The 12,934-nt window shown below is 45.3% G+C and overlaps 1 protein-coding gene across 1 annotated transcript in view; it reads left to right on the plus strand.

Annotated features, from left to right (window-relative positions):
* The window catches only part of LOC126227854 (zinc finger protein 628), an 830,164-nt gene that overhangs the window by 366,443 nt on the left and 450,787 nt on the right, over window positions 1-12,934 (plus strand). The window contains exon 5 of the mRNA XM_049942260.1: window positions 6,683-7,123. Within this exon, the coding sequence (XP_049798217.1) occupies window positions 6,683-7,123 (441 nt within the window). The remainder of the gene's footprint in view (window positions 1-6,682; window positions 7,124-12,934) is intronic.

A 12,934-nucleotide genomic window follows, 5' to 3' on the forward strand; every position in this document is an offset into this window, starting at 1 on the left:
GGTTTATTTTAGATGGAACCTGTTGCCCGAATTTGGTGAAAAGCTTGGCAACTGCACTGTGACAAATGGGTTGTCTGGTCGGGTGGCGGCTGTTGAAATCCTCAGAAAAGAGCCGTGTGCTTTGTTCCCCTGACACCACAGTGATTTCGATGCTTTCTTCTTGTATTAATTTTCGTAAACTGTAAATTTGGAAACAACGGTTAAGGCGTGAGAATGAGTAAATATTACCTAACATTTAAACACGTGCAACAAAACTCCATTTGATGCCTTTTTGGTACATGACACTCACGCTGCCGAGTATATCACTGCTACCAAACATAATTAGTTATAACTCTAGAATGAATAAAACTATGTTCAAAATGACAACGTCACCTTTTTTGTGGTGAAATTCTCTATCTGTCTGATATGTCACACAGCCAGCTTCACATAGGAAATTTTGACTTGAATCCAAGCTGGCGGCTTTCAAGCCAGCCACCATGTTGGTGAAATGACCTGTAAGGTCCCTTCCTCCTGTGTACAGACTGCTACTCCTATTGGATTTTATGAGAGTGTTTCCGAGCTTTTGGACCACCTTGTACAGCGTCACTGTGGTAGCATGAATGTGAATGATGACACGATAGCAAAAATATTTAGTGATGTGGAAGATGTGACTGCAAGTGATGCGTTAGAAAATGTGTATGTGGAACCAGGATCGCCATAACAGTCAGAACCTACAGTTCCACGTAAGTCACGTGCGCGATCAACATGGTTGTATCTCAGCACCTGTGAAAGGGAGCTACGCGTCACAAGAAACTGCGTAACACGTGAAATACAATACAGTCCTGCAAACAGTCCCGTTGCTTTTCTCAGAATGGCTTCTAAAATAGCAGAGGTAGAACGGGAGTGTGCTCTGATGCAATTCCAATCTGTATACAGAGAGTGTCAGGAGGAATGGGTAATATTCAAGAGTATGACAGGAACGATCATACGAAGCAAAAAAGTGCAGTAAATATGGGCTCTAAAACGCATACCTTCAGAGCTATGAGCACTTGTTCATCTTCGCTACTGTGAAACAAACCTCTTCTACTGAACGGGTGATCATAGCTCTTAAGCTATGCATTTTAGAGCCCATCTTCTGGGCCATTTTTTCTTGTTTTAGTACATACTACCTCGCCCAAAACAACGAAAAATTGGAAATTTGTGGTAAGGGCTATGGGACCAAACTGCGGAGGTCATATGTCCCTAGGCTTACGCACTACTTAATCTAACTTAAAGAAACTTACGCTAAGGACAACACACACAACCATGCCCGAGGGAGGACTCGAACCTCCGACGTGGGGAGCCACGCGAACCGTGACAAGACGCCCGAGACCGCGCGGCTACCCCGCGCGGCCCAAAACATGGGAAGCAAAGATCTTGTAATAGAAGAGATTTGGTTCACAGCATAGAAAATAAGGTACTCATATCTCATAAGGTATGCATTTTACAGCTCATGTTTACTAGATTTCTTTCTTAGAATGATCGTTCCTGTTATATCCGTGAGTATTGACCATTACTAACAGACAACAGGCGCATTCGGCCTAGTGTTTCGTCAGGTATTTGCAATTTTGTTCCTGCAATGTGCAGGTGGAGTCAGCACAAACAAATACTGGTCATCACATGTTTCATAAGATGCCCGGTGTCTAAAGCAAGTGGCAGCTTGTTTGTTCCCTGTTAACAACAAAATTATTCTTAAAATCCTGTGCTGAAAGTAGAATTTTACATGCCGATTCGAGAGACCGGTCCAAAATTAGTGTAGTGCGATATCCGTTTCATCGATGTGTATTAACAGCGTCGGTAAAAGAGGAAGAACTACCTCTACTCCAGCAATAACGACGCAGCGTCGCTGTATGGTGGTAACAGGCAGCGCGGGCCGTATTTATTTGGGCTGACTCGGGCTAGGCATTGCAAAGAATAAATTACAGATATCTGCCGAAACACCAGAGAAAATGCGCCTCACAGCTTTTAGGAGGGAGACCCTTCACATACTCGTATACTTTAACAACCGTCTACTCAAGGGGTGGATTTGTAGGGCGTCAACGACAAGGTCGGGTGGAACCCCATCTGGGTAGTATGTACCACAGACCAGGCGACCTCTTCAGTACTACGGGCTAGAAGGATACATTAGCTGGGGATAAGACCCGAGCTACATCGCGCATATGCACCAAGGAAAATATGGCGGGAGGGCGGTTTTCCTTTCCACCTTGTGGGCAGAGCGTTAAGAACAAGGTTTATAATGTTCGTTACTGTTAATTTTATGCATCTAGTATTTACCAGTGACACCCCCACCTATGGTACGTTAAAGACAAGAACTCCTCTGATGCTCTAGTTCTATTGCCTAAACAGGAAAATTGTAGCAAGGGACAACCCTTTTTCATTTCATTGTTTTGTGCGTTGCGTCAGCGAAAAAAAGTTTCGAAAAGGTTTGAAATTAAGTGTAAAATTGTTGGAAGTCGCTAAGCACTGTCATTCTGAAACACTTGATGAATACAGTCTGGGTAATTTGCGCGCTTTTAGTTGTTCTGCCTCATGACATACGCACAGTTTCTACCTTAAATATTTGAGTTATTGTGTTAAACCTTTGACGTAAGTTTATACCTCTTAATGATCATATTTGAACAACTTTTTAAAATTTTAAATTTGGTCAGTAATTATATGAAACACAGTACATAAAATCAAATTTCAGATGCCCCTGGAAGCCGTTAGATATGCAACCAAAACCTGGAATGAGGTGTTTTCAGCCCTTTAGTAACATAGATTCTTCTTTTTAAAATTTCATTCTCTTTACTTTCAGGAAATACTGTACATATATTCCCACAATTAATATTGACAGTAATAACAATTAATATTGCTACTAACAACATTTTCACTAGTACTTTATTATTATTGCTTTTATTATTAGTACTATGCTGAAACACCACTTTCTAGTCAGTTACAGTATGTTAAAGAAAGTTGTAAACACGACATATTATGTTTAAGTAGACAATAACCACGGAAGAAGTAAATAAAAATCTCCACCGTGCGAAAGCTTGAGCGGGAGGAGAAGAGCCATTCGGCAGTCTGAGGATGTAAACAAATGACCAATTGGACAAGTTGGAGAGGAAGGTGTGAGGCTCTCTGTTTCAGGAATCTTCACAGAACTAATCTCACCTGATGTAGTGCAATAAAGCCCTATCTATAGGGGGCTGGGCAGGCGACAAATTAGGACAGCATTCTTCCCATACTCGAGACCCATTCAAATGTTGCTTTCGCCCATGTGGTCCAAGAGGAATGGTGACTACTGAGATGAGCCAGCCGCTGTGGCCGAGCGGTTCTGGGCGCTTCAGTCCGGAACCGCACTGCTGCTACGGTCGCGGGTTCGAATCCTGCGTCGGGCATGGATGTGTCTGATGTGCTTAGTAAGATTTAAGTAGTTCTAAGTCTAGGGGACTGATGACCTCAGATATTAAGTCCCATAGTGCTTAGAGCCATTTGAACCATTTTTTACTGAGATGATATGCGTATGCGTCCTCGACCCAGTTACCAGACGTAATCATCCCCCGAATGACAAACAGACCACCTCTGTGTCCATTAGATTGTGTTAAAAAGAGCTGGCAGCCACGATTTGCCCCAAATACCGTGGTATAACTAGGATACGGCAGCAGGGGTGCCTACCCTCCGTGCCTTTTCCGGGGGGCTTCAATGTGTGTTAGTCCTTAGATTGCAGGTTGTTTGTAAACTTCACAGTATATATTTTTTTTAAAAAATCCCCACCATGACCTCTTCTCACGGCATGGCGTAATGAAGGTTGCAGCTCCCTCGCTCGCCTTCATGCAAGCGAGCTCTGGCTGAGTGAGATCCTAAAGGACGTGCTCCTTCAACGTGGCTAAGGAAACGAGGAGGCTGGATACGTCAAAAGGCAGTGCAGAGTAGTAGTGAGTAGAGGAAACATATGGTATCTGCGCTCTCCGAAACTTCATGCCTTATACCAACTGGCTTCATCTTGGTGAGTGCTGCATGTCCGTACAAGCCCAGCACGCAGCTATGTCATTAGGCGAGGCAGTACCGTTCATCTTCGGGAACTACCACCAAACTATCCGCGCGCGCTGCAGTCGACTCAGCGCCATTAGGGTCGGTCACACACCTGCTGTCCTTAGGCTGATGGTGGGATTATGTTATCTTTGTTGAGTTCCTTCATCACTTGTGTATGTGGGGCACAAAAAAAAAAAAAAGTCGAGATGGAGGTTTGTAAACGAAACCTGTACCTTTATTTCAGAAGTATTGCCAGCACTGTTGTGGTATCTGTCCCACTGCGACACAAGGCGGTGGGTGGCGGTCTTGTAAAATTCCTGGAGCTGCAGTGTGAACCAGTTCTGAACGTACTACTTGGCATGCCTCTGGCATAATCGCAGGAGGACAGATCCGAACAACGTGAAGGGCGACTAGAAACCTCCAATTTCAATGTCTGCAAGAGCTCCTTGACTACGTTTGCTGTGTGGGGCCTTGCATTGGCGTGGAGGAGAATGAACCCACAGGTGAGCTGCCACTGTTGTTTCAGTTTGATCAGTGTGGAAAGGAAGTCGAGGTTTAAAAGTATCTCTGCGATTTTCACTTTTTTTTTTGTGACTGCGGCTTTACATGTTTCCATTGGAGACTTTATCGTTGTGACTCTGATTAAAAGTGACGACACCACGATGAAGTTTTCCCGAATTATCAGCCGAGTCAGGACGTCGATCTGTAGCTATATTTCGAAAAGTTTCGTACTCTTTATCTTCAATTGCGTCTTTGCCTGGAAATGACGAGCAGGAAACTAGTCGAAACGTTGCTGCAGAACGACACTCTGACTCCACTGATAACGCGAGAAAGCTTCATCATCGAGACTCGTCGAGAAAGCTGTATCCAGTGATGACATCATGCCTCGTCTGTATTGACCATCCATGACAGGAAGTCATTGCCTTTCTTGGCATAGCGCTGCAGATGTTCAAGACGGAGAGCCCCATCTAGTAGGCTTTCTGTGCTTGTTGAAGACCCACTGGGGGCGTACTATGGGTAACTTAAATCTGGCCTCAAGGATGGCACAAACACTTACCATTGTAAGTCTGACATCTGCTGTACTGGTAACGCAGAGTGGCATTCCAGACCGTGCATCGTCGGCCAACGACATTTGTCGTTCCCTGAGCTGATTTTGCTGTGCCTTGACCCTTGCAACAAATGTACGTTGCCCTCTGTAGACTTGTTCCATCCTTCGATGAATTTCCGTTCCCCTCGCTCCTCTAGGGCCAGGAAGCGCCTTTTGCAGTAGTCATGTCACTGTTTTAATATGACCGAGTACAGTGGACAGTCGATGCGTGCATGTCCTCATTCTGTCCTCACATGTGTATGTCACCGTGTCCTAGCGGTGAGTTTGGGACCTCAGTACTCTTATAGGGACCTCAACTTCTTCTGAAGGCAATGACATTATGATCCTTTCAGCGGTTTTCATATTACAGCCTCCAGCTCGTTTCTTTTAGAGTGCACCTGTCTTTTTATTTTAAAGGGTCGCTTTCCATTTGAAATGGCAATGTGTTAGAACCACGAGCTCTACCGTCTAGATGTTGAAATAAATAGCAATATTGTCTGTTAGTAGTGTTTGTGTAATTCAGGAAATAAAAACTAGAAAGAAACTGTTGGGACCCTCGCCCATGTCAGTTTGAAACTAGAAGCACGATGAGTCAACTATCTTTGCAACAGTCTTCTTCAGGCAGTTTCAGCCGCCCTGAAGAGAACTGCTCCAAAGAAGGCCGAAGCATCCATTTTAGTGGTGGTTGTACGAGGGGTGTTCAATAAGCAATGCAACAAATCTGTTTGTGAGAGAAAGTTGGTTTTATTCCCCACTCTTTTGGCTACAAAACCCTTTTCTTTTAACATAATCTCCATTCAGTGCGAAGGCGTTATGCCATCTTCCTGTGAGGGCTTCTACGTCTGCATGGTACTACACCATTGGTAGACGTCAGAGCTGCATGAGTAACCTCCCCATCATCCACGCATGCAATTCTGGACAGACGGTCCTTCGTTGCTCTTTGTGATCTTGTGTTAGACTGCGAGGAACCCACCAAGGACATCCCTTTAACTATTCCAACTACTAACAGAGACATCCAATTGTGAGGTGACCTGTTTGCTTGTGATCCGTTTATCAACTCGAATGAGAGTGTCCACACGTCACAGCTGGCACGTAAGAGATCAGGCAGGTTTGTGCGACCTCGTTGCGATGGTGACAGATGCCTCCCCCAATGACTCACCGTCCATTTGTTCACTTCCAGCTTGCTGTAGACATTCTGCAAGCGCCTATAAATATGTGCGATGCTCTGTTTTTCCGTGAAGAGACACTCAGTGGCTGTTCTCTACTTGCAATGCAACTCCATTAAAGACTCTATTTTGAAGGTTACATATAGTGCCTCCACCTAATGGAAGTTCATGAAGCTATAGTGACTGAAATGGGAATATTGCACTACGTCCCACAGTAAATTCCGCCTTTTTCAACCGAAACTGGCCGAGAAAACAAAATGTGCTGTATTACTTGTTGGACACCCCTCGTAGTTTCAAAACGACAAGGTCTAATTTCCAGATATATTTTATTCAAATCGTCGCTGGTTGTGGAATCCTTTACATTTTCAGTTGTACTTTTATACGTCAACGTCGTCTGCAGGCTTCCGGTGGGAGCAGCACCAGCGGTCGGTGGCCAGAGACCGAGCAACCCAAAGAGCAGCAGCAGCAGCAGCAGCAGGCGAGGAGCCGCCAGGAGCCGGAAGACGACGACGAAGAGGAAGAGGGCGGCGGCGGTGGTCCACCGCCGGGGCACACGAGCGGCAAGTGGGTGCCCGGAGGCCGCGCGGTGCGCAAGCAGGGCAGCACTGTGCAGTACTGGTGCGGCGCCTGCTGCCGGCGGCTCAGCTCGCGCGCGCTCTACCAGCGCCACCTGCAGTCCGAGCTGCACTTCAAGCGCACCCTGCTCGAGCGACAGCTGGAGAGCAGCCGCCCGCCACAGCTGCAGCCGCAGCAGAGGCCGCGCGCCAAGCGGGTGGTGCGCCGCACCGCCGCCTACATCAACAGCCACCTCTGGGCGCCCAGCAAGCGCCGCCGCCTGCAGGTACACACTGCTCCTCTCCTCCCCTCAGTAGCTGGCCGAAGTGGCCGTGCGGTTAAAGGCGCTGCAGTCTGGAACCGCAAGACCGCTACGGTCGCAGGTTCGAATCCTGCCTCGGGCATGGATGTTTGTGATGTCCGTAGGTTAGTTAGGTTTAACTAGTTCTAAGTTCTAGGGGACTAATGACCTCAGAAGTTGAGTCCCATAGTGCTCAAAGCCATTTTTGAATCCTCCCCTCAGTACACAAGCATAAATATGCTCTTGGGTGAATCGAAGCTCGATGATGAGGATGATGATGTTTGGATTGTGGGGTGTTCAATTGCGCGGTTATCAGCGCCCGTACAAATTCCTAACTTTTACTGAGTCCAATCTCGCCACTTGCATGAATGATGATGAAATGATGAGGACAACACAAATACCCAGTCATCTAGAGGCAGGTGAAAATCCGTGACCCCGCCGGCAATCGAACCCGGGACCCCTTGCTCGGGAAGCTAGAACGCGACAGCGAGACCGAGAGCTGCGAACTCCCAAGCTCGAGGAAGTATTGGGTGGTGCAAAAGTTCGTAGCGTTTTTCTGTAAATTTACAACAGATACACGTAACAGAGACTTTACTCATCAGTAATAACTTCTCCTTCACTATTTACAACAGTCTGCCAATGTTCTGGTAACTGTGGTTCTGTAACTGTAGAAATCACATGATTTTAAGGTGAAGAACTATTCGAGCCGTATTTGGAAAAAAATTTCCTCGAAGGTTGTTGCAGAGTGGAAAAGGTGAAAATCCGAGGGCGTAAAATCAGGTGAATAAGATGGGTGCAGAATGACTTCCCAGCCCAACTCCTATACAGTCTTTACTGTCAGTCTAACATAATTTGTATGGGCTTTATCGTGGAGTAGCATCATTTCACGCGGTCTTCCTGTACGTTGTATTTGGATTTTGTCTATAAGACATCTCAGTTGTTCACAATAAGTGTCAGCAGGGATGGGTAAATATCGGGGAAGCACACCGTCACTGCTCCATCAGATTCTAACATTATCTTTTGTGGGTGCATGCAGTTCTCTGTATGGGCAGTTGCTGCTTTGTTTGGGTTCAACCATTCCTTTCTTTTTCTTCCATTAGAATAAAGATAGCATTTGTAGTCACTATTAACGATACAGTACAAGAATGGTAGATGTTATTCACGAGCCGACTGATAACGATCAAGTAGAGATCCACATATGGCCACTTAGAGATTTTTGTGATTTTTCTCCCCATACACCCGATTTTTGAATCTTACCTATTACATGCAGATATCACATGATGCCATGCGGGGTAGTCACACGGTCTGAGGCGTCTTGTCACGGTCCTCTCTCGCACATAGGTGTAAGTGTTGTCCTTAGCGTAAGTTAGTTCAAGTTAGGTTAAGAAGTGTGTAAGCTTAGGGACCAATGACCTCAGCAGTTTGGTCCCATAACACCTTACCACAAATTTCCAAATTTCTTTCCTTACCACAAATTTCCAAATTTTTTTCACACGATGGTTGAATGACCACAGTTAACACATTCTCGAGTACACTGAAGTGGATTATTGTCGGTTAATGTATTCAAATGATCTTCATGAAACCCCAAACGTCTTCCAGAATATGGAGAGTACTAATGTCAAAATGATCCCCCTTAACATCAGAAATTCATTTTCTTGCAATACTCTGTCCAGTACCATTATACCCATACATGACACAATTTTTTCGTGCTGCCTCCACTGCTGAGACCCCTGTATTGAACTAACAGAAGGAAATGTCGGAAATGTTCCAATCTCTCCACTTCACGCTCCATTTTCTGGCGTCCACAGTTCTAGTCACTGTCTTCAAATGACAAAATCACAATATGTAAACTCAAATAGCAACTGTGAACTACAAATAAAAAATGACAGTCATTACCCATGGCAACTGGAATAGCAACAGGCAAAATTAAAACCATGCAAACTTATGCATCAGCCTAATATGTAAAGGTATCCATGGTGTTCTGAAATCCACTCTGCTCTGTTTCACACAACATTCCAGACTCGCCACCACGCCTAAGGATGAAATAGCAACTGGACTGTCACAAATCAACTTTTTCCTCTTTTGAATCACCAGTCTTCTGACTGGATGAAAGCAGCCCTCTCTTATGTCAAATCTCAAAGTAGCACTTGCACTCAACATCCTCAATTATTTGTCGTATATATTCCAATTTCTGTCTTCCGCTAGAGTTTTTACCCGCTGCAGCTGGATCTAGTGCCATGGAAGTTATTCCTTAATGTCAAAACACATGTGGTATCATCGTATCCCTCTTGTCACTGTTCTCAATATTTGCCCTTTCTTGCTGCTTCTGTGGGGAATCTCTTCATGTCTTATCGAGCCACCTAATTTTCAACATCCTTCTACAGCACCACATAACAGATGCTTTTGGTTCTCTTCTTATCCGGTTTTCCCACAGTCCATGATCCACTACCATGCAATGCAGTGCTCCAACATTCATTCTCAATCTGTTGTTCCTCAGAGTAAGACCAATTTATGACACAGTTAGTCCTCCTCTGGCTTGGAATTTGGCTTTTCTTGTCTTCCTGGTTTCATCTATCATGTGTTACAAGGGTTGTCCAGAAATTAAGTTCCGATCGGTAGCGAAATGGAAACCACAGTGAAAACCAGAAACGTTTTATTTGCAACAGTTAGGTACACCTTCCACCTACTTCTCTACATAGTCGCCGCTCCAACTTCGAGTTTTGTCGTAGTGTTGTATCAACTTTCCAATATCCTCGTCATAGAAAGCCACCGCCTGTGCTTTCGGCCAGTTATCTGCACTAGTCTGCAGCTCATGGTCTGTGGAAAAATTTTGTCTTCATAAGCAGCGGTTCTTGTGAGCAGAGATGAGACTCAGGGAGAGCCAATTACGGACTGTATTGTGGCTGATCAAACACTTCTCATCGGAAACGCTGCAGGAGCATCTTCATTTCCCCTGCAGTGTGCGGCCGAGAATTGGCATGAAGAAGAAACTGCACGACAGTTGTGTTATGTGGGCTGCATGACACAGGTGAAATTTCTGACCAGGCCCTAATACTTGGCCAGAGACGCTATTCCCTACGCATCTTTACGTGCTCACTGTTCACTCAAAACTGAAAAGAGCGACGCGACACGATCGACAGGCATACTGGAGACACTGCCCAACACATCTGTGCAAAGCTTTACCGGATTTTCCAAGTGGTTTCCATTTCGCCACCGATCGGAACTTACTTTCTCGGCAATCCTCGTATTTTGCTTCCAAGGCAGCAGGCATTTGATGTTAAGTTTATCACTAATTTCATGTCTGCTGTTCCTCATTACTTTTGTCTTTCATTGATTTCCTCTTAAGCCATATTCTCTAATCATTAGACTATTAATTCCATTCAACATGTCCACTTGCCGGCCGGGGTGGCCGATAGGTTCTAGGCGCTACAGTCTGGAACCACGCGACCGATACGGTCGCAGGTTCGAATCCTGCCTCGGGCATGGTTGTGTGTGATGTCCTTAGGTTAGTTAGGTTTAAGTAGTTCTACGTTCTAGGGGACTGATGACCTCAGAAGTTAAGTCCAATAGTGCTCAGAGCCATTTGAACCATTTTGTCCAGTAATTATTCTTCACTTGCACTGAGGATAGCAATGTCATCTGCTCATTGATATCCTTTCACCCTGAATTTTAATTCCAGTCTTGAAGCTTTCAACATAGTGAACCCGAAACTGGATATTCAGTACTAATATTGGTTGCTTCCGTTTACTGCTGTAACTGATCTCAACTGCTAGCAGTGCTTTGGTTGTCTCACATCTATGAGTATAGTATTTTTTTGTGAATACCAATGTATGTGTGTGCCATTTAAGCTTTGAATTTGTCGAGATTATCCAGAGTTAGCACCCAAACTCTTAGAGATGTCTTATCCCGACAACATTTATTCCAGCCAGTGAGTCATACAGTGACCAAGTTTGGTTGCGATTGATTCAGCCATTATTTTTATATTTACTCTTTTTCCAAGGCATAGATGTGCTAGGAGTCACTTAGTATCACAGTATTTGTTTCCAAATAGTGAATAATGTTTTTAAAACGTTTGGTTGGAAATGTTTCAGGCGTACAAAGTTGTGCAGCAACACACACATAGACTTCCATTTTTATTTAGGGAGAAGTAGTTGCCAGCATTCTAGAGTAGCAAAGGACATGAAACTACAATAACGCACTTCATCTGGAATGATGTATCCACTTGCATTACAGTTCTGATGTAAAAGTTAGGAATGATTGCAGTATTTCCAAGTTGAGGTACCAGCCCTAATTAAACCAAGTAACGGAATTAGCGTACATGATATTCATGTCTCAACATGCAGATGGAAACTGCAGTAAAGATAAGTTTTAAGTAGAAAATATCTTAAGCTCACCATGTTTCCAAGGCTGTGCCAACGATCAGGGGAATATGTTGCTACATTAGAATTATTGGGGAGAACAACAACCCGTGTGGACTTCTGGCGTGGAAGAAACAGGTTTTGTTCGTCCCGATTAGAATTTTTCAGCCAGCACTCGATCAGTTGCACTAGTATGGAAAGTAATATGGGAGCAGTATCTACAAGCGAGCCACTCACAAAAAGAGCATGTGCTCCACCTTGTTGACATCAGACCGTGCATTGTGTTGAGCCAGAGGCTGTTACAGTGCTGCATTATTGACAGTCGCTTTCCACCGTACGTAATTTTTTCGGATAATTCGCATTTCATCAATGAAGACATGCCAAATAGGTGCAACAGAGAATCCTCAAGTTACAATTGCGAAGAACCAGATTTGCAGTGAAATTTTTACCAGGCTTTCTCCTGCTTAACATTATTAGTGACCACTGTATCTGCGGTTCATATGCCCCACGTTGTTGGAAGATGCCCCTCTTGATCTTTGTGCACTGATATGAGTCTAACGTATTCGACATTGAGTTCACTTTACACATCTTGTTGTGAGCTCTTGACTCTCAGTTGTTCCTGGGGGGTTATGTAAAATGTCTTGCATACGAGATATGAGTCGAAACTGAAGAAGATTTCATGACACGAATTGTTGTCTGTCTGTGACATTGGCTGAGTGACAGCTGGGTTGCTCATGTAGGTATGGCACAATTTTGTGTGACAGAGTCATTTCTGCATAGAATATGTAGGCTGTGACTTTGATTAGAAGCTGTGAATGTAGTACTTTGTGCAAATTGTGTGAAATTATTGCAAAAACTAGTGACCCACCCTGGCTTTGCACATGTACACTCCTGGAAATGGAAAAAAGAACACATTGACACCGGTGTGTCAGACCCACCATACTTGCTCCGGACACTGCGAGAGGGCTGTACAAGCAATGATCACACGCACGGCACAGCGGACACACCAGGAACCGCGGTGTTGGCCGTCGAATGGCGCTAGCTGCGCAGCATTTGTGCACCGCCGCCGTCAGTGTCAGCCAGTTTGCCGTGGCATACGGAGCTCCATCGCAGTCTTTAACACTGGTAGCATGCCGCGACAGCGTGGACGTGAACCGTATGTGCAGTTGACGGACTTTGAGCGAGGGCGTATAGTGGGCATGCGGGAGGCCGGGTGGACGTACCGCCGAATTGGTCAACACGTGGGGCGTGAGGTCTCCACAGTACATCGATGTTGTCGCCAGTGGTCGGCGGAAGGTGCACGTGCCCGTCGACCTGGGACCGGACCGCAGCGACGCACGGATGCACGCCAAGACCGTAGGATCCTACGCAGTGCCGTAGGGGACCGCACCGCCACTTCCCAGCAAATTAGGGACACTGTTGCTCCTGGGGTATCGGC

Source organism: Schistocerca nitens, chromosome 1 (assembly GCF_023898315.1).
Source record: "Schistocerca nitens isolate TAMUIC-IGC-003100 chromosome 1, iqSchNite1.1, whole genome shotgun sequence".
In the NCBI taxonomy this organism is placed as follows: Eukaryota; Metazoa; Arthropoda; class Insecta; order Orthoptera; family Acrididae; genus Schistocerca; species Schistocerca nitens.